The sequence below is a fragment of the Gossypium hirsutum genome, chromosome A10, assembly GCF_007990345.1.
Source record: "Gossypium hirsutum isolate 1008001.06 chromosome A10, Gossypium_hirsutum_v2.1, whole genome shotgun sequence".
In the NCBI taxonomy this organism is placed as follows: Eukaryota; Viridiplantae; Streptophyta; class Magnoliopsida; order Malvales; family Malvaceae; genus Gossypium; species Gossypium hirsutum.
The window spans coordinates 101,810,432-101,835,593 of NC_053433.1; the positions used below are offsets into that span (position 1 = coordinate 101,810,432).

General features: G+C 34.1%; 1 protein-coding gene across 1 annotated transcript; it reads right to left on the minus strand.

Moving 5' to 3' along the window:
* Positions 1–2,663: 2,663 nt before the first annotated feature.
* On the minus strand, positions 2,664–12,593 carry LOC107896590 (flowering time control protein FCA). The gene is made up of 19 exons (XM_016821787.2): positions 11,919–12,593; positions 11,464–11,546; positions 11,147–11,225; positions 7,650–7,732; positions 7,491–7,542; positions 6,987–7,054; positions 6,684–6,750; positions 6,454–6,533; positions 6,296–6,366; positions 5,999–6,061; positions 5,738–5,900; positions 5,225–5,299; positions 4,575–5,141; positions 4,103–4,276; positions 3,830–4,018; positions 3,707–3,745; positions 3,414–3,476; positions 3,293–3,338; positions 2,664–3,170 (listed from the first exon to the last, which is right to left on the minus strand). The coding sequence occupies exons 1-18, from the start codon at positions 12,271–12,273 to the stop codon at positions 3,294–3,296; spliced, it is 2,316 nt and encodes a 771-aa protein (XP_016677276.1). The 5' UTR covers positions 12,274–12,593; the 3' UTR covers positions 2,664–3,170; position 3,293.
* Between the last annotated feature and the right edge of the window lie 12,569 nt (positions 12,594–25,162).

The following is a 25,162-nucleotide window of genomic DNA, read 5'->3' on the forward strand; positions in this document are numbered from 1 at the left end:
TGACTTGGTAGTCTAATTCACATTAGCCCCTTTTAAAAATCATGGATTTTTCTTCCTTTCCAAGCTATGGAGATACAAGTCACTAATTTATGGAATGTGAACATAATATCTCTTTCTACTAGTCTTCCCCATATTAGCTCTTACCACACATGCTTCTCTACTTATCTATGGGCAGAAACTATAATGAAAGCGGAAGAGGTTAGGGATGTCCAAGAATCGAGGCTTAGACCTAATGTCAATTATACGATCCGGTTTGACAACATGAAATCTGGGTTGGGAAGAAAATTTACTTTGAGGAGTAATGGCATTGTATCATATTAAATATCCCATCCTTTAGCTTTAACTTAAAAAAGAATATTTCATGTCATGTACAAACTATAGACCAAGCATATATGCATATATTCTTTGTTATCGAAAGTGTCAATATGCACACTTGAATTTCATAAATGGAAACTAAAGAGAAAGTAAAATCTTTTTGAATTCACTGTATATATAGCAGTAATATATACTCTTTTTATTTATTATTTGTTGTTTATATAAAATGAAAATAAAAAATTACAGTATTGTCTGTTAAAGCATACTGTGATATGAGAGTGCTCCAGGTCAAGATACTTATTATATCATGCATTAGTTTGGGAGAACCGGCCACCTCAGGGACAAGACATATATGTATGTTCGAAGATGTAAGAATAAAGAAGAAGGTGAGGCAAAGAATAATGAAAATTTCCTGGATTGTGTTATCAGTATCCCGTTGGAAGATTTTTGTATACAACAGCTGGCTTGAAATTTAGACAGCATCTTCTATTTCTGCTAATGTTAATTTATATATATATATATACACACACCATCGATCCAGAAAGGATATGTTTTTTGGGGGGGTTAAAATTCTGAACCACGTGCATGAAAGAATGAGTATATTGTCAGCAAAAGTTGGCCGTCCAAAGCAGCATAACTTGTGGAAACTATTCTTGTTAATATATATATAGAGAGAGAGAGAGAGTGTGTGTGTGTGTGTAAATATAGGATAGTCACTGGTTTACTTAATACCACAAAGAAGAAAGAGTAGAGAGAAACGTTTATGTAATTATCTCAACATTCAATATTTTCACCTCTATCATGTTGGCTACCAAAAGGTTCTTGTACTTTCTAATTTAGTCACTAATTAAATTGGAAGGGAAAATGTGGAATGCATACCATTTCAATTTGCAAAATATGATATGGAAGATCATCTGCCTTACACCTATATATCCTAAAAAGTTAGGTCTAGTGACTTTCATTCACGATTCATGTTTAGAATTTATGATTGTATTTCTCAAAAAAAATATTAAAAAACATATGCACTCCTACTATTGCACCTAACACTTATTGGCATATTAAACATCTAAGCAAGAAATAACATACAAATATTGTTTCTATTTGATTTTACAACCCAATATAATTCATATGTATATACTATTAAAGGGAAGATATATTATTATTTATCATGTTAATTCAAATTAAAAATGATTTAGTATAGATAATGTTACTTGGACTTCAATTATCAAATAAGTACGAATTAAATATGTGATGACACTCAAATAATTAATTTCTAATTGATGAGTGGTTAATTAATAATTAAAATTAAAATGTAAAAATTGAGAGAGTAACTTTTTTGAAATATTTATGTGTTACTTTGGAATATCAAAGTCACAAACTCAATTTTTAATATGTTAGATTTCAGTATGCTTTTGTATCTAGTTTCTTTTTATGTTTTTGTATCTATTTTTTTTTATGATTTGATATGATAAATCCTAATTAATAAAATAAACAGTTAAATTGATATTATATTAAGGATATTGTGTGTATATATAGTGAGAGAGAATTATTTTTTGTTCTTTTTTATATACAAACAAGTCTGAATTGAACTTCAAATTTACAAGCAAAAGTGATGCATTTAATGGTGAGCCATCGTTGGCTCTCCTCCATTTTTTTTGGTTTTGTAAACCATTCATCTTTGTTTAAGTCGACCTCAAAAGGGATATGGTAGGTTACCTTTTATGGATATATGGTTCACTTTTGACCAATCTTTTCACTATCATGCAAAATATACTTTCCCAAAACTTAATATTACTACCATCTTTTTAATTTAGTCTTCACTAGACATGATTAAAGTGAAATAAAACATAAAATTCAAAATCATTAATTGTCCAAAAAGTCACGAAATTAATCGTACAAAAAACAATAAATGTATGTAAAATTATTTTTAATTTACATTATACATTAATACTATTGCCAAATGAGACTATCGCATTTTATTCAAAACTTTTGAAGCTAAATTCACTCATTTCTATTTGAGATGATATGCCATCATCCTTTCGCTAACTAAAAAATTTAGTGTTCAAAGAAATCAAGTAAGAAGTTTTAATAAATGATGAAAAGTTGTCTCCTAAATGCCAAGAGAATTTATAAATAGTAGTAAAGGCATCTAGGGTGGGCAAATGAGGTTCAAAATCAAATCTCGTCATGCAAATATTAAAAAAAGAAATAAAAATTGAGGAGAAGAATAAAGCTTTTATCTTTTTGAATTTTGAGCACTTGGATTCTATCTAAAAAAGGTTGCCACTATCTGGACTTCACTTGATGGCCATCGGCTGTTTTGTGTACCACTTGGGACCAGTTCTGTATGATTAATATTTTAATATGCATATCAAATTTTGAAATAATCAAAAGGCTAATAATCAACTAACCATTGGTACAATGATACCCCTTCCCCAAAATAAAGAACTGATGACCAGAATCTAACTTGGGAGGGTGATGTATGTCGACATTTCAGAGCAAAAACGAGAGTTCTTTTTTCTAAGTATCGGGTTATTATAGGAACTTATATTATGTTACACAAATACAGATGGCTTTCATTGCCCTAATATTTAATGGAAAAAGCATAAAATGCCTGTAACCAGGCAAAGGCTTTTTACCACACTAAATTCTGAGAAGATTTACTATTACATATATTGTAGCTTCTATTATTACACATCTCATCTGCCAGGCATTTTAGCTTAAAATGGGTTGCTACTGCATCCATGCCATTGCCATTTGCCATGACTATTTGTGTTTTTATGATCGCCCGGCATTCTTCTAAAAGAAACACGATTCCCCCTAGGAGACTCTCCTCGGCTTCCAATTTCAAGTCCCTTAACAAAATGATGAATGATGCATTAAGCATACAATAAAAAAGCTTCAACTTGAGACTGATATTTGCCTAAGCAATCCAGGCTAACCAAGTCTAAACCGAAAAGCAAGCAAAATTAACCACCTTATGGCTTATTCTTCCATGCTAAATCCTGTACCATCTGAAGCCCCTGCAGCAAATAGACCAAAGAAATTAATAGTGTTGTCTATTGAGACACAATAATAAAAATTACGAAAACTTATACCTGTTGGAATCGTGATGGATCATTGGGTGATGGTGCCACTGGTAATTGTCCGTAACCAAGTTCCTGTAAAATCCAAAGATACAAAAAATGAGACTTATGAGGCAATGAACTATTACAGGAAAGTGAAAACAATAATGCTTTACAAAACTGTAAAAGAGAAGGGTTGCCAAAGAAAAAGAAGAAGAAATAAACTACAATTTTATTGTAAATCAATTTGACAACTAGTTAACCCGGTGACGATCAACTTCTTGAGGTTCTCTTTATTTGGCTGGGCTGTTAAATATAAAGTTTACCTGTGTACTTTGTTGATTTCTAACTCCAGAAGCTGGATACTGGAATTCCACAAAGTAGAATTAGCATTGCATAACGAGATATCTAATACAATAAAACCCAGTTAAAAAAAGTCAAAAACCAACCGCTGTGGGATAGATAGGCTGCTGTAACTGGTGAGGATGGCAAATCTGTGTCTGAAGCTGGGTTTGCAGCTGTGCCTGTTGTGAAGCTTGCTGAGCAGCATGTAACTGAGTTTGAGGTTGTTGAACAGGTGGCTTTTGTTGTTGCTGCTGCTGTTGTTCAAACAAAGTTAATTCTTCGGGCTTCTCCCACTGCATAAGGATTCAAATTAAATACATTAGTTAATTAAGAAATAATTTGCCAACAGTTAACCGGAAATCAAATTCACGTCTCACCTTGCTTTCACGTGTTAGACTGTTATGATAGTATTTGAACCCGTCAGGTGAAGTATGCTCTGTCCAATGACATTCTACTACCAGTTTCATAGCAGCAGATGCAGATGAAGGAACATCTGTACCAGGTGTTTTGGCAGGAGCGCTGCCAACAGCCTGCGGCATCATACCAGCCCACTGACAATGCACCAACCATAATCCTCAGAGTAAATTAATTACAGCACAACTTTCACAAGGCATGTTGACATGAATATATGAGATACACATGAAGGAGAATTACCATCCAATGATAACCCGGGCATTTAAAATCCTTAAATTTTTATTGAAGCAGGATACTTTTAGAAAATATTTTTTCTAAAGAACTCTTTTGAGCTGAAATTAAAATTGACTTGGTTTTTAGAAGCCTCATAGCCTCAATTTACCTCTAAAAATAATATAATTCCTGTGTGAATCCAACCATTAGAGCCCCACATACCTGATGTTTAGAAGCCTGAGAATTCTGCTGCAATGTCATATTTTGATTTGAAGGTTGCATCAGCTGCAATTGTTGCTGCAGCTGAGAAAATGCCTGCTGAGATGATTGGAAGCTTGCTTGCAGAGTTTGTGTTTGTTGAGACAGCATCTGCGCTAGCTGAGAAGGGGATTGCTGAAGTGGTTGCAGCGGCTGCTGCTGGTTAGGAGCAGGTAACTGTTGTTGATTTGCAGCACTGGCCGCAGAATTGGGCGGTAAGTTGACATTCAAAGGGTTTTGTAGTGCTGCACCAGATGAAACATTCGGCTGAACCAGTGGCCGAGACGCAGACAACTGGCCACTCAAACCAGCTAAATGTTGTGAGGGAAGAGCTTGACTGAAGGGAGTATGACTAGCAGGAGGAACTTGAAGTTGACCAACATGTGAAGTTCGTGTCTGCGAGTATGACATAGGTGCTTGCGGGTGTAGTTGAAAGGAAGGCGGTAGATTCTGCGGTGAACCAAGGGGCTTCTGTAAAGGTGAAATCTGATGACCAACAGTTGGAATTTGTGATGAAGATTGATTAAATCCCTGAAATGAAACAAACCTAATTCAATCTTAAATGAAACATGAAGAATGCAAAAGCATAAAAAGCATGTCAATTTTTCACAAACCTGTACTGAAGTAGATGAAGATGAAACTGAAAGGCCAGGAAGAGAACCATCTGAAGGGCCACCAAAAGGAGCACCCTAGTGTTTTTTAAGCATAGTTAGCCAGAGTTTGCAAGTAAAACAAAATTAGAAATAAGAAAATTTCCAAACAACACCAAAATCGATGATTGACAACCTTTCAAAAGGCCAAGCATAAAAGAACTAATAGGATAAAGATGAAGAGTATGACCACAAGCTCATGGCTTTCAGGCTCCAATTATCCAAATGACAGTTAAATCTAATTATAGGTTATTTACAGTTCTTTAGAAAGAATCTTGCTTTGATGGAAAGGAAAAGAAATTTAGCACCTCAATGATACCTTCAATAATAACTGTCCAAGGTAGATTGCTCAAACTAAAATAATAACTTCAACATAACATCCACAAAATATGTTATCACATGCCATTAAGGAGAAATATGGCTGATTAACACAATTTCATAGTAAAAATTAGAAATGTGCCAGCCAAGCTTTCTTACTGGATTTAAAGGTATTGCTAGGTCAGCAGACCTAGGTAGCAACTGGTTCCCCATACTCCGAATGCCAGGATTAGAAGTTGGTCCCATTTTCTGTGGACTCATAGGGTGCCAAGCAGTAGGTGGAACACGATCCCCCATTGCATCACCAAAGTTGGGTGCTGGTCTGTAAAGGACGACAAGAAAACAGAAGTTCAGAAATGCAAGCCAAACGATAAAAGGAGATAGCTTAGCCCTTGAAAACATTATACTTTTCTTGGGTACCTAGGCCTTGGTGTTTGGAAACGAGGACCAAAACCTGGACCTCCAAATGCAGCAGCACCACCCCTGGAAAGGAAGCAAGTTGAGAAACAGCCTACAATTAATTCAATCAAAGTGTAACATAGGAAAGAGGCTAACAGTGAATTGAAAAACAGATAGACAACCAACTTTCATCTATAATGCAAGGTAAAAACATGTCCTTCAAAAGAAACATCGATAGCAAATCATCAAAGGCTGGCCCTTTCCCATTTACATCCCACTGTACAAGTTTACACATAAAGAAGTGCATTTAAGGAAAACCTCGAGTCTCCAGGTCCTTGCCGGGGCCTCTTAGGATCAGCAAAACGGACAGTTAATGGTTGATCACAACCCTAAGATATAGAAAAAAAATAATGAATAGGTAGTTCAATAATATAATCAACAAACACAACATTAAAAAAAGAAGTAACGATGCTTACTCTCATTGTATAAATTCCATTGAGAGCATCTATAGCTGCTAGTGCCATTTCTCTATCAGAGTATTTGACAAATCCACAGCCTTCAAAATGAATGTAATAAATATTTGAGAGAAGAAAAGTGGAAACATGAAATTACATAAACATATAAGATCTGAACATAGATTACTGAAAATAAAAAATAATTCATCAAATCCAAGATGGTCATGTAAATATAGAACTCAAGGACACACCACGACTCTGCTTTGATTCATCACGCATGAGGTAAACATCTTCAACTCGACCAAATCGAGAAAAAACCTGCCAATGGAACAACAATTACTAGTTTGGTAACATATATAAAAATGAAGAAAAAAGAAAACTAAAATTGACCAGTTAATAATGGCAACGTACATAGGTTATGCATAACAAGAAAGAAAAACCATATACCAATTGAAGTGATACCACAAAATGTCATTAGAAATAAATAATTTCTTTCACACCAGCATGTAAAAGCAACAGCATAATTAAACAAATAAAATATTTATATAGCATACTTCCTGAACATCCATTTCAGTAGCTTGTTTGTTCAGCGACCCAACAAACAATTTGTACTCAACTGCACCTGTCATTAAGGAAAAAAGAATCTGTCATGGAGAAATTAGACTATGTATGATAAGCAGCATAACCATGGACCATTTTGTATAATATGCTTGGATTGTGTAACACACAAGAGGATGTGCATAAACACGTCTAGACTTTGAAAAACTTCCACTTGACAACTACGTCTTTACAAAGAGATTACACTCCCTCCATTCTGACTTTAAAGGACATCAGAAAAATCATGGTAAATAAGGGATCCGCGTTAACAAGAGCATGCAGCATCTAAATTCAAAAACCACACGTCACTAAAAGTGAGTGCCATGGATATTACATGCATAAGGCTGGAAATTAAATGAGAATATACTGGCATGTAACAACCAAAAAGATCATTTATTGACACATTCACACATATAAATTACAGATCAAGCTTCAAAACCCTACAAATATGCAATAATTACCAAGGCGTTCTCGCTCCCCATCAGCATATCTGACTTGGATAGGACCCACTCCCTGTGAATATGACAACGAGAATGTACAATAATTCAGTTGTAAGAGTTCAAAATCATTTCAGAATACATACATGGACAAAAAACAACGCAAGAGGCAAAAGACCTCACCCCAGGCAGGGTATGTTGATTGTGTAAGGCTCTGATAGCCCTATCGGCTTCTTCTAAGGTTGCATATTTTATAAAACAACATCCTGCACAACCACAGCGTTTTAATTCTGATTTTGTTAGATCACTTGCACCCTCACAGATGGTGCAGATAGGCAGGCACATAAAATATCACAAAACCATAAAATACATGTCATGGAATTATGCCATTACAGTTGCATAAGAATGGAACTAGCGAAGGTGGGGAAATATCCAAAATATCCAAATTACCATGAAATCTATTTTCATTTAGCACAACCCACAGAAAAGTAAAATGAATGTCAACCACCACATCCGAATGTTCAAAAGAGAAATATCTTAAACCAAATCATTCGTATCTCTTTCAAGGCAGTGCACATGCCACAAATATAACAATTTACAGGATATCCCTGCCAGATAACCCCTTAACAGAACATAGCAGAACTAGATAATATGTAATATATAAGTGGCAGAGTTCTTTAGAACAAATTTGTTGCTAAATCATAGTTTGCCTTCAAAAAAAAAAAAAACAATCATTTAAGACAAGACAGCAGAGATAGTTTTCTTTTTATAAGTAGACAATTAATAGAAAAAGAGCCCAATAAGAACAACAGGGCATAATTCCTTCTTGCAGAAAATAGCACCATGTCAACATCCTAATCTTGTGACAATATACACTGCAAACCTACATAGAAAATAGCTTTCAACCATGCAACTAATCAACCAACATATTGCTACTCCCAAGAAAATGACCCATAAGCACAAAATCTTGCCAGTAATTGTATTTTAAATCCATGCAATAATCCACAAAAAGCTGGAAGCTGAATCAATTTGCCATGACAATAACCATCACTGTGCTTACAAGCATAACTTCATGGGCACAAGTAGAAAGGAATTTTATCAAACATTAAAGATAACAGAAAGGCAAGCACCCATATATCATCTTATATTTCCACTCTTTTAATTTTCCCACAGATTGAGCCACACAGACATACGATGCTAACATACTCCAAAAGGAACCATCAGTCACTAACATTACAAGCTCACAACACAAGAATATTCAAATCTTAACTCTACCTCTCCCCAACCAGCTCCAAACAAATAACAAAAAGGTTTCAACACCAAGCACTAGTGCACGGAGAAGCGAGAACTCAACTATTTGTCACTCACTTTAGACCACGTGACGGTATGTCAAGCTACGTTATAGCTCTCCCAATGGGCCCAAATAAGATAACTCAATGTGTATAGCACAAACACCAAGCACAACAGAAATCTAGGTTCCGATGAACCTGGAAACAAAGAACAAGCATTTTAGGCCTCCCCTTTATCAGTTGCTTCCTTCTCTATCCAAACAAATCTCTCACAATACATTTTCTAGGAATCTAGCTAAGCAAATAACATAAGAAGGCTATGCACATGACCAAGTAAGAGATTATGAGCAGCACTAAGCTTGCTTTGCAGAAAAGACAACCGTCTTGTTTAAACTATTAACTCATTCATGTATGGAAATAACAAATTAACCTAGAAACGTCAGTTGCATACTTACAGTAGAAATATTCATACCAAACAAAAGGAATATGGGATTCCACCATCTCCACACAAATTTCAACAATCAAATTGGTTCATCAAGCATATATTCTCACTTGACAAGCACAAGAAACCAAGTGCCATGCAGTAACTCTACCCAAAATTCATAATTGTACTGCTGCTTTGGATTTGAAAGAATAAATAAGAAAAATGCACAAAGATCAGACCTATTAAGGTTCTACCTAATCGTACCAAGACGGAATCATCAAAGCATTCACTTCACCAAGCATCTATGAGTATATAGACTTAGTCACTCAGAGAAGACATCAATCTTCACCAAACATACAAGTAATTCCCATGAGAATGGACCATAGTTCTCTCTGAATAATGTATAACCAAACCTGACTTTAAGGCTCACAACTACAAATAATAAATAAAAAAGAACGAACCAAAATGATAAATGGATTGAAAATAGCAGAGCAGAATTGCTGAAAATACAATAAAATAAGTGGAGAACCTAACAAGGAATTTTCATAAAAGGTTAACCTCTACTGCAGTGGTTAACCACAAGCAGGAGAAAAAATGTTTCACAAAGCCATCTGATAGAAAAGAACAACAATTTCAGGTAACCATGCTGCACAATTCTAGAATCCAAACCTCCATGTTGGTTTAAATTCAAACACATCCATTCCTCCTTGCACATTACAACATTCACATTACACAACAGCATTCAAACCATGAAAAAGAAAATGAGTTCCCTGAATGAGAAATCCATCAGCATTCTCACTCTCTGGCACAAAAGGCAAGCACTACTGATACAATCAACAATGGAAACTATAGATAAATAAATAAATAAAAACCAAGAAGCAACCAAAATCTGAGCAGGGCAGCGATTATATTATAAACAGGACATGACAGGAGGAATAAAATAAAAATCAATGAGTTCAAACTACACAATCCTATTGGTATCACAAAAATTTAGGGAAATTCAAGAGAAAAAATGATTAGGGCAACCACAAAGCCACCTGGAGCATAAGCGCAAATTTGCCGATTAAATAACCAATGCTAACTGCTGCATCAGGTTGCAGTCACAAGATACAGCAGCAGCAGCAACTAATTTTCTATTGTAGAAAAGAGAATTCCCACAGAACTTTTAGTAATATTATAAGGATAGAAATCGATACAGAAAATGAGCCGGCAACCAATATAGACTAGCCATCCAACTGATAAAAATAATTCAACCAACATGCCCAAATACAGAGTCACCAAAAAATCAACTCCCATGCACATAAATCAATCCCAAAAAAGTGTGATGCCTGTAAAGCTCCAAGTAACAAAGCATAGAATCAAGGAATTTGTAACACACAGAACTTAATAATCATCCATATCAGATAAACATCCAAATTCAAATCCATCTAAACAAAATAAAACTGGTCCATAGAAATTTCAACCCCCGTATTAAAATAAGAATTACCAGATTCTCCAAGATAGAAGTCAACCACAGAAATCCTCCAACCAACAATATGACATAAACCATTCAACACAACAATCATAGAGTTCCTTGTTTTTACATAATACAACAGCAGCACATCCTTCAATGTATATATGAGATATACTACAGTAATGGAAATAAACACTGCCATGAAAGTTTATTGTTGGCTAATGCCCTCACAACAGAATCCATTATTTCAAGGACAGGTTCCATTTCTGGTACAAGTTCCCTACATTTTTCTATACATAAACCAGTTTTTAGCGAGTTTACATTTCTCTCCTTGTTTGACAGGAGTGACATAAAAAAAGGTGGTAGCAACCAAAACCAACAAGCGCGGAACTTGTATCAAAAACAAACTGAGATGAAGATGAGCTTAAGTTTGCTCCTATCAGCCTCTCAGCACACCTGAAATAAGATAGGTATAATAACAAATATCCAAGGATGAAACAACATTCATACATACCTTGAGGTTGGCCAGTTTTTTTATCTTTTATTAAAGCAACCTCTATCACATCTCCATGTTCTTCAAATAAGTGCCGAATCTGACAAAAGATGAATAAATAATATCATTTGTACAGGAAATAATACCAAAAAGCCCAAAATGCAAAATAGCTTAATATTACATGGCATTAATGCTTAAATGGTATTCATTCGAAATATCAAATCGACATCCAGCATATGAAGATAAGTGAATCAAATTACATATCTGGAAGCAAAAGGAGAGTACAAACGGGAGTATGATAGTTTCAAAAGTATCATGCAAAAAATGAACTGACTTACATCCTCTTCTCTAGCCGTCCTTGGTACAGATCCCACAAAAAGTTTGGCAAAATTGCCCCCACCGCCAGCACCACCAAATCGATCTTGACAAAGCAAAAAGAAAATAAAAACAAAGTATAAGTAGATAAAATAAGTAATGTAATGGTCTGGGGATGCAATTATTATGGTCAGAAGTCAGTAAAGGAGGATAAAATTCGAATATGGAAAGCAGAATTCAAGATAAATGATCTGTAGCTAAAACCATACATGCATCCAAGGAACAAAAAATTCAAGTAAATATTGAGAACTTGGTAAATTTATAGTTCAAAATGGAAGTCCAAATAGAAGCAAATGCTAAGGAAAATGCCCTAAAATCTTTGAATTGACGAATTATTCAATTAGTGGAAGCAGTAAATGAGTGAAAAATTACAATTGAAAAATATAAAATAACTTGGATTGTAAGCAACAAAACGAACCTCTGTTGGGGGAACCACCTCCACGGCCAGAAAATGGAAAAGGTCGTTTCTGTCCCGTATGAGCTGGCTGCAGATGATGCGGTGAAGGGTTTGGATAATTACCCTCAAAACCACCGGCCATAGGCCGAAACCCTCCCCCTCCTCCGCCACCTCCAATTGGTCGAAAGCCTCCACCTCCGCCACCGCTGTTGTGATGCTGACGAGGAGGACTATCGAAGGGACGATGTCCTCCTCCTCCTCCACTGCCACGGAAGTTGCTAGGGCTACGTCGACGGTGTTGGTAGGGATCTTGGGCATCGAACTTATCGTTGAAATTAGTATTGGTGTCGGTGTTAATGCTGTTATAGCGGCTCATAGGAGAAGCGTCGGAGAAACGCGAGGGTCCTCTATAGTAACGGTCGTGAATATTGTTATTATAGTAAGAGTCTTGGTTGTTGTTGGTGGTGGTGTTGTTGCCATCGCCATAGCGATCGGCTCTGTACCTATCCAGCTTTGCTGAGTGTGTTTAAGCTCAAAGTTGAAGCCCTAAACTTGAAATTTGCAGAAACTAAAACAAAGAGAAAATGTTACTACTAAAAACAAGTCGAAAGAAGAAAATAGATAGAGACCAAAAAATACGCAAAGTGAAAGGGAATTTTGGTTGGAGTTTTCAAGGGGGCAAAGCGGGTCAGGTCACGGCAGGACAAGTCCCTTTATAGGAAGTAGTTTCTGGGCTCCCTAATAATGGCCCAATTTAATTGTTTTGGCCTTTTAGAGGTCTCATTTAGCCCAATCTGAATGAAGTTTGAGTTTGGTTTTTCGTGCGATACATCATGAGTTCATTGCCATCTACCAACAAAATATCAGTTAACTCATACGGAGCTTCATTAGAGTCAAACTGAAAATTAAAATTCGAGTTTTGCTTTTCTAAATATATGCTTTCACATCCATTGTTGGAATCGGTGTAGGAAAACCCTGCAATTACCAAATAAAGTTTGTAAAAGGTGATTTACCTTAGTTGCATTTGTTACTAAGCTAATGACTGCCATATAGAGAGCAAGGTTGAGTCCATCCCAGAGGGCCCATAGTTTTGCTTCGGTGCTTGTAGCTCTCGGGATGCATCTAAACGACCCTATAACCCAATCCCTAAATAATTTCTAATAACAGTTCCCGCCCCGACACAACCAGGGTTCTTAAGCGCAAAGCCATCCATGTTAACCTTAACAAGGCCAAGTTTAGGTTTTTGCCATCCAATAAGGATGAAACAAGCTTGTGGAACTCTTTTAATGCTACTAGCAGCAAAAAATTTTGTTGCTTTTCCTGTAGTCAAGTTGACGAGAAGATTAGGGTTTGGATTATTGGTAAAGAGTAAGACATTTCTCAATAGACAAATCTCTTATAGCATGAATGTAAACACTAAGGGCCACCGGGCTTTTGGCTTAACCAGCCAGGCTTTTTAAATGATGTTCAAGTCAAGCCAATCGGTCCATTTACTATCCCAATAGGATCTTAAGGGAGCACGGTTTTTAACAGTCGATCACCACCCCTTAGTTATTGTGCATTCTCTAAAGATATGCTCGATTGTTTCCGGGGAGTTTCTACAAAACAAGCAGTCCCCGATTTCATTTAATCACATTTCCCAGTGTCTGAGGAAGTCTTTTGTCGGGATGATTTTTTTGAAGGATTTTTAGAGAAAGAATTGAAGCTTGGGTGGTAGTTTTGCTTTCCAAATATTTTTCCAATGTTGTTCTGACTGGTTGAGATTTAAACTCCTGGTTTCTTGACCATGGTCATTTCATAGGTGCTTTCCAGAGAAAATCTTCCCGAGTTTGTTAAGTTCTAGCAGATTGTTCACGCTTTATATGGGGGAAAGGGTGCATAGGAAAATCTATAGTATATCCCTAGGAATTTGGAATGTTAAGGCCTTTCATTTTCATGACCGTAAATGAATGGTTAGCATCATCACAAGTGAGTGGGCCGATTATGATTTTTCTCAAAGGGCTAAGGCCAAACAATTTATAAAGCTAAAATATAGTATTTCCACTATATTTGATTACCCATCTCAAGCCCTCTTCATTAAAATGACTAGTCTTTTAAAAGGCTTTCGAAATAGGTGATGCGGTGCGATTATGATGATATGGATTTTAGGGTTTCATATACTTGGTAAGAAGAACTCTTACCCACAAACTCCCCCTCTCGTGAATAAGTCGCCAACTAAGGTTGACCATTAAAGCATGATTTCTCTTTTTTTCCTTTCTTATACCTAATCCACTAAGGGGCTTTGGTTTAGTGATGGTATCCTAGCTAGTGAGGTGGAGTTTCCTCTTTACTTCTATTCCTCCCAAAAAAAGTTTCTGTTAATTTGGTCAATCATTTTTCATATAAAGGTTGGGAGGAGATTTACTTGCATGAAATAAGTAGGGATAGAAGTTGTGGTAGCTTGAATGAGCGTAAGCCTTCCAACTGGGAAAAGAGGTTGGCTTTCCAAGAGCTAAGATTACCACTGTAACACCTTATACCCAACTTGATTGACTGGTTCGAATACAAGATGTCACATTAACTCTGAAACAAACTACGAACAAATTTCAACTAAATTGTAAAACTAACATAACTAAAACTGCCAAATATGCTTTTATTAATCATACTTACCTTAGTTAGTTGAACTACTAAATGAACATACAATTATGAATATCTAGATAAAAAGTCTTAACAAGTGAACATATGTACAATTAACAATAACAGTTCTAATATTTTTAATTAATTTATCTTCGTTGTAAATAAAATACTACAATTTATATTTAGTTACAAAAAGAACATTTTGATCTTACGGCTCAACCTCTAGGTCGCCCCACTATATGCATGTTACAGCTAAGTGTAACACTCATAACCCATACCCATAGCTAGATTAAGGTTGCGTCGTATTACCGTACAATCCAAAACAATCAATAACAATGGCATCAAGTTTACCAAAATAATTAACAATTTCATAAATAATTCAGACCGGAGTAACATATACATTTATGGGCCTTAAATCGAGCCTATGAGGCCTTAAACATAGTTTAGGAATAATCAGGGGCCAATTCGAAATAGATCAAAAGATTTAGGGAAAAAATGAAAAAAATTCGAAATAGGGGTCACATGGCCATGTGACAAAGCCGTGTGACAGAGCCTAGACCATGCGGCTCAGGACATGATCGTGTGGCTACTACGCACGCCTGTGTGATTACTCCGCAGGCTCATGTAACTCACTGTGACCGTGTAGCTCAGGGTTACACAACCGTGTTATCAGGTCATGTAACTCTCTGTGCTCATGTGGACCAACCTATACCATAATACACTAAAGGCACGCGCCCGTGTGGGTTGCCCATGTGTGACACGGCCATGTGGCTACTCGTGCCCCAGGCTATGTGTGCCCAAAAATGACCCAAAACAAGCTAAATTTTCATCCAAATGCTTAAGTATCTAAACCAACTTATAACATATGATCACAAGACTTCAAAACACATTTTAAAACGTCCAAAACATGCTAAATCAATCCATCTAAGACTTAACTCGTGTGTCATCAATGACACAACATCTTAATCATCCAACATTTCCTTACTTTAGTTGCATTACACACTCAAATATAACTTACCTTCAATTCCTTTATACCATACCTAATTCAAGCCAAACTTACCATTTCATGCTTGTTCACTTATGCTTAAACATGAAATTATATATACATACCACATTTAACTATTCATACCATAATATTAAAATGTACAACCAAAACATATTACATGTACTTATGAAACATTATAGAACATAATCGAATGCTCTTATTAGATGCCATATAAGCCAAATCGAATTCATAATCTACCAAAGAACCTTGGATAGTGTGATTCTTTGAGTTGATCTGATCTCTCGATTTTCCTCAAACGTTATCTATAAGAAAGCGCAAACAAACATGAGTAAGCATTTATAAAGCTTAATAAGTTCGTCGATTAAATGATAAAGCTTATTGAATTAAACATAATAATTCAAATAACAAAATTTATAAATAGAGTTCCTATTAACAAGGTTATTAACAGAGTTCCTGTCATTCACAGCTCACAACAGGGTGAGTAATGCTCAAACAATAGTACAAATTAATTTCTATATTTCAATAACATTCAATGATCATTAAAACAATGCATAATGAACAATATATGAATACGAGTACACGGTTAACTATCTAGCACACCATATGCTCGTATGAGCCAGACCAACCAAACACACCATGGCACCAAGTGCCTAGCCCGTAGGCTTAAATCTCCCATCGTAGCACACCAGAAAACATTGTAATATAACACGATAGTCCGTAACAAATGTAGGACCTCGGCATATCCAATGAATAGAGAATATACAAAAATCATCTCCATTGCTCAAATCGATCCCATACTGTGAGCAAAATAGCCTATTGGCATGCCAATCGTACTCTATCCTACGTTCATCGGCTCAGAAGATATCATCAGTAATCAATGTTATAAATGATTATTTATTTCAATTCTCATTTACAAAGCATCAAATGTATCAACCAACATTTAAAAATTAAATCTCTATTCGATAAAAACGTAAAATGTATTAAACTTAAACTGAACGAACTTACCAGACTAAACTGTAATGATAACAAAGATACAATGACTACTCAGCAATTTCTCTATGCCTCGATTTTCATCCTATTCTTGATCAAGAATAATAATTTCATTCAATTAACTAATTCCAACAATAAAAGTAATTAATTTATGCCATTAAGTCCTTTTAGATATTTACAAAATTTCCCTTAATATTTTATTTTTATGCAATTTAGTCCTTAGGCCCCAAACTTGCAATTTAACCAATATTAAATAAAACCCAACCTTGCCGAATCGTGTAGAACTATACTACAGCCCATTTTTACAGTTAATTTACATCAATTCCTTGAAATTTTATCAATTTAACAATTTAGTCCTTAAACATTAAAATCATCAAAAACTACTTTACAAAATAGTCCTATTTGTCAACCAAGATTAATAACCTATCATAAAACTTCTAGAAAACACTAAAATCATAAATGACATAATTCATAACATTTAATAGTTTTATAAATTGGTCCCCCGATTAGCTAGATCAAGCTAATACGAGCTCGAAAACATAAAAATTACTAAAAATGGGCAAGGTTTACCTATCAAACAAGGAACCCTAAGCTTGGCCAAAAGCTTTCTCCTCTCCTCTTATGGCTATTCGATTTTGAAAGAAAGAATAGAGAAGATGATAGCTTTTAATTTTTGTTATATTTTATTATACTTATTTAATTTATCAAATTACTAAATTAACCTTTAATTTCTAATGAAATTTCAACTTATTAATCACCCAAACTGTCCACTAACTATACAAATTGTATAATTACTATTTAAGGAGGGTTTAATTTCACAATTAGTCCTTCAATTATTTTAAAATTTTAACTAAACAAGCTTACTTTCAATTTAACCCTAAACTAATTAGGATTAAATGAGCAAACAACCCAAAAGTTAGTGGACTAATCATATCCACCACCACTTGGACTTTTTAACCATGGTTTAATCACCATTTTGGTCCATTAACTAATTTAAATCTATAGCGATTAACTTTTACCTTTTTTACAATTTAATCCTTTTACCGAAATTAAGCAATAAATCATTAGAATTACCGAACCAAACTTCAATTCACATATAATATGACTATAAATATTTAATAAAATATTCACGAGCTCGGTTTACAGAAACAGGGTCCTGATACATCTTTTTTTGAAACTACTTGACTTTTGGGACAATCATTTATACTAGCCATTAATTCAGTTAATTAAAAATTCACCAAATCAAAATTCAATATAAAATTATTATTGACTTGTATAATTTAAATACTAATTATACAAACTTACTTGTCAGATTTATGGCCTCGAAACCATTGTTTCTGACAACTTTGAAAAATAGGCTGTTACACTAAGAACATATGTTCGCCTGAGCTTGAACAAATTCTGGCTCAATCCCACTTCAGCTCATTATATAAACCATTATACCTACAAAACATAACAAAAATTAAGTTCAAATGAACTTAGTGAGTTTCTAATATAATATACCGCTTTGTGAATTATAAGTAAGAATTTCATAGGTTTGATCTATTGTTTGACAGCGCTTGCACAAGTAGGGTTCGTACATTCTTCCTATCATACTCCTGTCCTCCTTTAAGTTGGCTCAACTTAAAATTTTGTACACCTTCGGCATTGCTACAATCCTCCATTTCAATCGCTCATGCTACAAGCTACAATATGGAATGAATTTGCTCAGGTTTCTTACAAGATAAATCATTACCTCTTTTGCCAACAAACATGTGCGTATTACCTTAGCAATTATTATCATTGCAGACCAATGTACGGTGGATTGATTTTAAAAGAGTCATGCATAGAGATTCACATGTGGAGAATTTTTACCTACGGTTTTACACTTAAAGTCTTACAAACTCATATTCAAGCATGGCAAACACATACTTGCAGACCATACTTGCAAATCCTTTATATGCGAAATCATCATCATAGATTCATATATGCAGATTTCTACTTGTGAACTCTTTCTTAAATGGTAGTTACTGTCTAACTCTTGTTCGACGGATTGTCACGACCAAACTCTTGTTTTAAAGATAATTCTTGGCGGATTCCTATATGAAAGAAGATCTTTTCAGTTTTGATTTGAGAAAAATAACTTATACAAATTCTACTAGCTTGAACATAAGAATAAGTTCCGGCGGTCTCTTGCTTGGATAATGTCCATGCTGACTCTTACGAAGGATAGTCCCTTTGATATCTTAAACTTGAAACATAAATATAAGATCAACATACTCCCATAGCTTGAATCATAATGATAAATCCAACGAACTGTCATACATATAGATTCATGTAGAAGATTCATGAATCCAAACTCCTATATGGCGAACTCATGCCTGCAGATTCGTAAGTGAGTACTTACATATAAATGCGGATTAATAGAAGAAACTTCATAAATGTGGTGGATTCAGACATGCAGATACATGCAAATTCATATCATGCACTTAACCTTTAAAATTTCTAATTTACTTATGCTTCTCGATAATTTAAACCGCACGAATATAATTTCTCTACACATAATCTAGAAATATCTATTGTTATGAATTTCCATTGACTATGTAATGTGACAGTTCTATTTCTGAGAACTTGAAAACTAAACTAATGTTTCTATAGAGAATTCAAGAATTTCAGGAAGTTGATCCAGAGTTACTAGTTAAATGATGACTTGTTAAAAATGATAAGACTTCAAAGTATAGTGTTATTGGTAATGGATATTTATGTTTTCGAAATTGTTTATGTCTGTACTAAACATTCAGACCTAAAATGAGATAATTTGCGTGGAACTCATATCAGTGCTTATTCATTTCAGTAGATTAGTATTAGAGTGTGTAGTTTTATGAAACAATTGTTCTTATGGTAAATTATGAAAAGAGAGATTTCAGAATATATGAAAAAATGTTTTATACGTCAGTAAACTAAAGCTAAGCATTGAGTTCTGTCAGGTTTGTTACAACCTATGATGATTCTGGAATGGAGATGGGATCAAGTCAATGTAAACTTCATATAAGGTTTATCGCTATCACCGATAAAGAAAAACACAATCTAGGTTATTGTTAAAAGACTTACCAGATTCGTACATTTCATTTTGGTTAGAATAGATTATTCACTCGAGAAGTTAACTGAATTTTTGCATCGTAACAACTACCAATCATGTATTAAATGTTGTCATATAAAGCTTTATACAGTTGTAATTGCAGAACTTCATTGTACTGGTCAGAATTAAGTGAAAGAAAGCTAGTTGGGATTAATTTGATTTGAGAAACAAAAAATAAATTTCGTATATCCGAAACTGTTTAGAAGCTGCTTCAGATCGTCAAAAATCATACACTGATCAAGAAAGAAAGGATATCGAGTCTTAGAAAGTAAAGCTTAGACCGAGGTTCATAGGATCGTATGAAATTATCGAGAGAATTAGACTAGTGGCTTGCAGTTTAGCATTGCCTCCGGAACTTGAACAGATTCACAATATTTTTTTTTCACGTTTCGATGCTACGATGGTATAGGTCAGATCCTTCCCATGTGATTACTCCTAATGAGGTAGAATTACAGTTTGACTTATTATATTGAAAAGAACCAATAAAGATTTTGACACAATAAGAAAAATAACTTCGCAATAAAAGGATACAGTTAGTGAAAGTTCTATGGCATTGACACAGCATAGAGGAAGCTACTTGGGAAACAGAAGAATTTATGAGAACACAGTACCTAATTTGTTCACAGGTAAAAATTTCGATGACGAAATTTTTTAAGGGGGAGAGTTGTAACAACTTGTTTTTCAATGGTGTCGAAAACAGTGGGTTCGGGACCCTAATTCTGACGAGTAAGTCAGTAAATATTAAATATTATATTTATGAGTCAATTATAGTATTATATTGAATTTTTATATAATAAATTTACTAATTGGACAGTTAGTTAAAGTACAAATGGTTTGACCATAAAGTTAGTGGTTTTGGAATATGAGGTGTTAGGACCTCATTTTCGTAAACTGAGCCTGTCGTAAATATTTAATATAAATATTTACATGGTTAATTAGGGTAAAAGTCAATCGCTGTTGATTTTTTATTAGTTAAAATGGTTTAAAGGGTAAATGTTTAAGGATTTAAGTGACAATTAACCACTTTTAAAAGATAGTGTACAGTAGGGACACTAATTAATTGAAAATTATGTTAAATAATGTTTAATTAAAGATTAAACATATGTTAAAATAAGGTAAAAAAGTGTTTACTTCATCATTTTTCTTCTTCTCATCACTGTTTCTTCATCAAGTGAAACTAGGAAAGCCATTGTTGATGCTCATACTTTTGGCCATTGCATGTAAGTCCTAAACAAGTTGATTTTTTGTAATTTTTATGTTTTTGAGATTGTGTAACTTAATCTAGCTATCCCAATTACTAAATCGTAAAACTACCAAAGGTTTTAAAATTTTCAATTCATTATTTTTGAGGTTTTTGATGTTTAATGGTAGGATTTGAAGCTTGGAAATGTACTAGGACGAATTTGTAAAGTGAAATTTGTTAGTTTTGAGTTTAATGACTAAAATGAAAATATTTCAAAATTAACATGAAATTTCTATAATTATTGAATTTATAGGGCTATACAAGGATGAAATTAAAATTAAAATGAAAAAATAGGGCTTAAACGTAAAAATTATGACAATTTGGTTTTAAGGACTAAATTGAATAAAATGAAAAACTTTAGAGAAATTGTTTAAAATGAAATTAAGTTGTCATATGACTTGAATAGGATGTTATATGGTAATTGGAATTGATAATTGGCAATAAATTATTATAGATCAGGATTTAAATAAATCAAAAGTTAATTGAAAATTAGCCCCTAGCACTTTGTAGTTGTCGTTTTCCAGGTAAGTTCATAGGAGACTTATTTTATTAATTCATAATATGTTTGTGTTATATTGTGTAATTTTCTAGTTGTATTATTGTGATTATAATGTTTGGCATCAAATAGACTCAATCGTAAAATATATATTAAATGATAAATTTGAATAAGTATATGCTATTGAATGGATTTGATCATTTATGTAATTGAATAGTATGTATGTGATGATGTTTTAAGATTTAAAATGTATATGGATTGTTATTCAATTTATGAAAAGCGTATATACGGTTACATGATTAAAATGATATAGAAATTGTAACGATACCTAAATGAATTTAGTAAATGATTAGAATATGAATGACATACCATTAAGGTTCAAAAGGTAATCCAACATTGGTCAGGGATTTCTTTATCAATGGCTCAAATCCAACCTGTGTTGAGGATTCTCGACAGCTCGAGTGAGTAGCATAAAATAAAGTTGCAAAAGTAAACCTGACATACAACTTGTGTGACCAAATTCAAATATCACAACTTTTGTGAGCAAATCGAATTATTCTTTATTGATGCTTGAGATCCAACATATATTGTGGATTCACAATAGCTTGAGTGAGCATTATCAAATAAAGCTTGTATAAGCAAATCAACTCTACAGTTTGTGGAATTAAATTAGTTCCGTGTATCTGAGTTCAATATTCTTTAATTCTTTGAGCGAAAATAGAAAGTGAAATGGATGAAATGGTGGTACATGAATGAAAATAAATATACATGTATGTGTTTGCAAATGAGTCATGAAATGGCTATTACATGTTATGAAATGAGTTGTTAAAACATGTATTTGATTATCTATTAAATTCATGTCATGTAAATGAATTAACCTCTGAATGTACTTATTGATGTACATGCGAAAATAATAGGATGCCAAAGGATTTCCATGTTAGCCTCAGTATGTCTTAATATTTTAAATTTTTGATTGATCAATGTAAGTTAAGTAAAATTTTACATGAACTTACTGAGCATAAATAATGCTTACTTTGTTGTGTTTTCTCTGTGTAACACCCCTAACCCATATCCGTCACCGGAACAGGGTTACAGAGCATTGTCAGAGTTTACATATCAATTATAATCATTTCATATCATTTACTATTCATACCCGAAATCAAACATATTCATTTATAATATCCCTTATATGGGCCCCTCCAGACCCAATTTATGTATTAGAAACAAGTCGGGACAAAATCGGGAACTCAGAGAATTTTTCACTAAATTTCAAAATTTTTATTAGGTGCAGAGGACACACGCCCGTGTGGCTAGGCCGTGTAGACATTCGATATGAGGCACATAGCCATGTTCTAGCCCGTGTCCATACCCTTGTAACTCTCTGACTTGGGTCACACGGACATCTATACGCCCAAATGCTAGGTCGTGTGGACAATTTAATTTTCGAAAATTAGGTGTAGGGGACACACGGCCAAATCACACGCTCGTGTGCATGGTCGTGTGTCATACGCGGCTGAGACACACACCCATGTCTCTGCTATTGTGGACAAAAAATAGGCCATTTTCAGGCCACTTTTCTCACCAAATTCACCTTTCACCTACAACACCATCCAAACACATTCACAAGCCAATTCATAACCCTCAAATCAATGTCAATATCAAATTTTATGCATGGCATATTATCTTATATGTTCAAGTGTTAAGCTTACCAAATACACATTTACGCTTATAGGCATACTTTATCAATTATGCTAATTCAAAACCATTCATCAATAGGTTTGTATACTCCCCATCATATCACCATTTTATCACACATCAAACTTGTTAAGGCCTTATATAATTACATCAAAATAAGCCTTACACTAGCCATTTCAATGGCTAGTTACAACCAAAATATTTCATCATTACGCCTAACTTAGCTTATACATGTCATTATACCAAAAGATAGCTTGCTTTATATATTGAGAAGTCTGAGGGATAGTGTGTTGTGTTTCCGACCAAGTTCCAACCTTTACGAGCTTCCAAGTACTATGAAACAGAGGAAATAAGAACCGAGTAAGTATTTAATGCTTAGTAAGTTCGTATAATTGAAAATTTAACTTACCATTCATTTCTATTAAAGTAAACATACTAAATGCATCCAAGAGATTTGGCTAATCGCCTAAACACCCAACTTCATTAAACATGTTAGTCATTGTAATTCACACAATTGTCAAGAAACATGAATGAGCTGATCACGTAATAACTTTCATATACATATACTTTCCTTAACATATTTACTTATAACATGTACATTTTCATAACAAATCATCACAAGTTCAGCTTAGCCCATGTCAGAACTTTTCTCATTGAATTTATTGGAAATATCGATGGACACACTTGTAGTACACTTAAAGTGTACAAAACTGTAATTCGTCAATTCATATTCAGGGGTACTCATTAGAGAACAAAATCAGGAAGCACTCTCTCGAGCCATATAACAAGGAGCTCGTATGAGCCATGTAACAGGAAGCTTATCCGGGCTTAATAATAGGAAACTTATAAGAGTTTAAATCAGAAAGCTCATGTGAGCTTAACAGGTAACTCCGAAGAGCTATTATCAGGAAGCTCTGGATAGCCATATACCAGGAAGTTCAAACGAACCTATATCAGAAAGCTCATTAAAAGCCATATATCAGGAAGCTCATAAAGAACTGTGGTATGTCCGTAATACATGTAAGATCAATACTGATCATATAAAAGGACGCTCACAAAGAGCTGTAGTATGTTTGCAACACATATAGGATCAATACCGATCATGATGCTCCCAGAAACCATATAACGGAAAGCTCAAGAGGGCTTATAACAAGATGCTCATGAGAGCTATGGTGTGTTTGCAAGATATGCAGAATCACAACCAATTGAAAATCCTGTATTCATCAAATTCCATGTATTCAAACAGAATTTAACATTTATTGAGTATTTTCAGATATAATATTAATTTCATATTCATAGAAACAATACAATCACATACACAATATTCAATTCAAGCATTTAAATATATACAGTTTAGTTACACTATAACAGTCCAGTTTTGACCCTAGTTGGAATAGTAGTTTTGGGATCACAAATTCGAGTCCTAAAAATATTTTAATATTATTTTCTGTGTCTATGATATGTAAATTGATACGTGTGAAAGTCTCATGCGAAAATTTAACTGTTTGTGTGCTTAATTTGCAAAAATGACCTAATCGCGTAAAATGTAAAAGCTATGTGCTAGATGTTAAAGTGCCTATTTGAGTTGGCTTTCTAAAGTAAAGGTCCGTATGTGGTTATTTGACCATTGAAAGTTTGAATGGACATAAAAGGGCATGTGTTAGGTGAATTTATAAATGTTTAATAAAGGTTATAATGGTCAAATGTTTAATAAATTAATATATGTTATAAAAAAACATGAATATAGGCATTATATGCTTTGTTTGTATCGAAAATTGAAGAAAAAAAGAAAAGATAAAGAGTTCTAGGGTTTGGCTAGTTGGAAGCTTAATTCGGGTATGTTTTTGCTTCGATTTTTGATAATTTCTACGTTTTCGTGATAATTGCTAAGTGTACTATAAAGCCCATGCCTCAATTTTTAATTTTGATCGTGATTTTGAAATATTCCATGGATGAATACATGAGTTTCGTGTTGTTAAATGGTGAAATATGAAAGCTTGATGTTGGGTTTACATTTTTGTCTTTGGATTTTAGTTAAATTTGAGCAAATTGGGCTAATTTGTGAAAATGTTATTTTGAGGGACTAAAATGTGAACTAAAT

Bases quoted from the DNA above. Each gene is read 5' to 3' on its own strand.
- LOC107896590 (XM_016821787.2), bottom strand. From the start codon at position 12,273: ATGAGCCGCTATAACAGCATTAACACCGACACCAATACTAATTTCAAC. The intron at 6,534-6,683 runs GTGTGTCCTTGA...TTCATTTTGAAG, and splicing joins TGAATCAAAGCAGAGTCGTG to GCTGTGGATTTGTCAAATAC. The intron at 5,300-5,737 runs GTAAGAAAGCTT...AAAAAACACTAG, and splicing joins TAGCAATACCTTTAAATCCA to GGTGCTCCTTTTGGTGGCCC.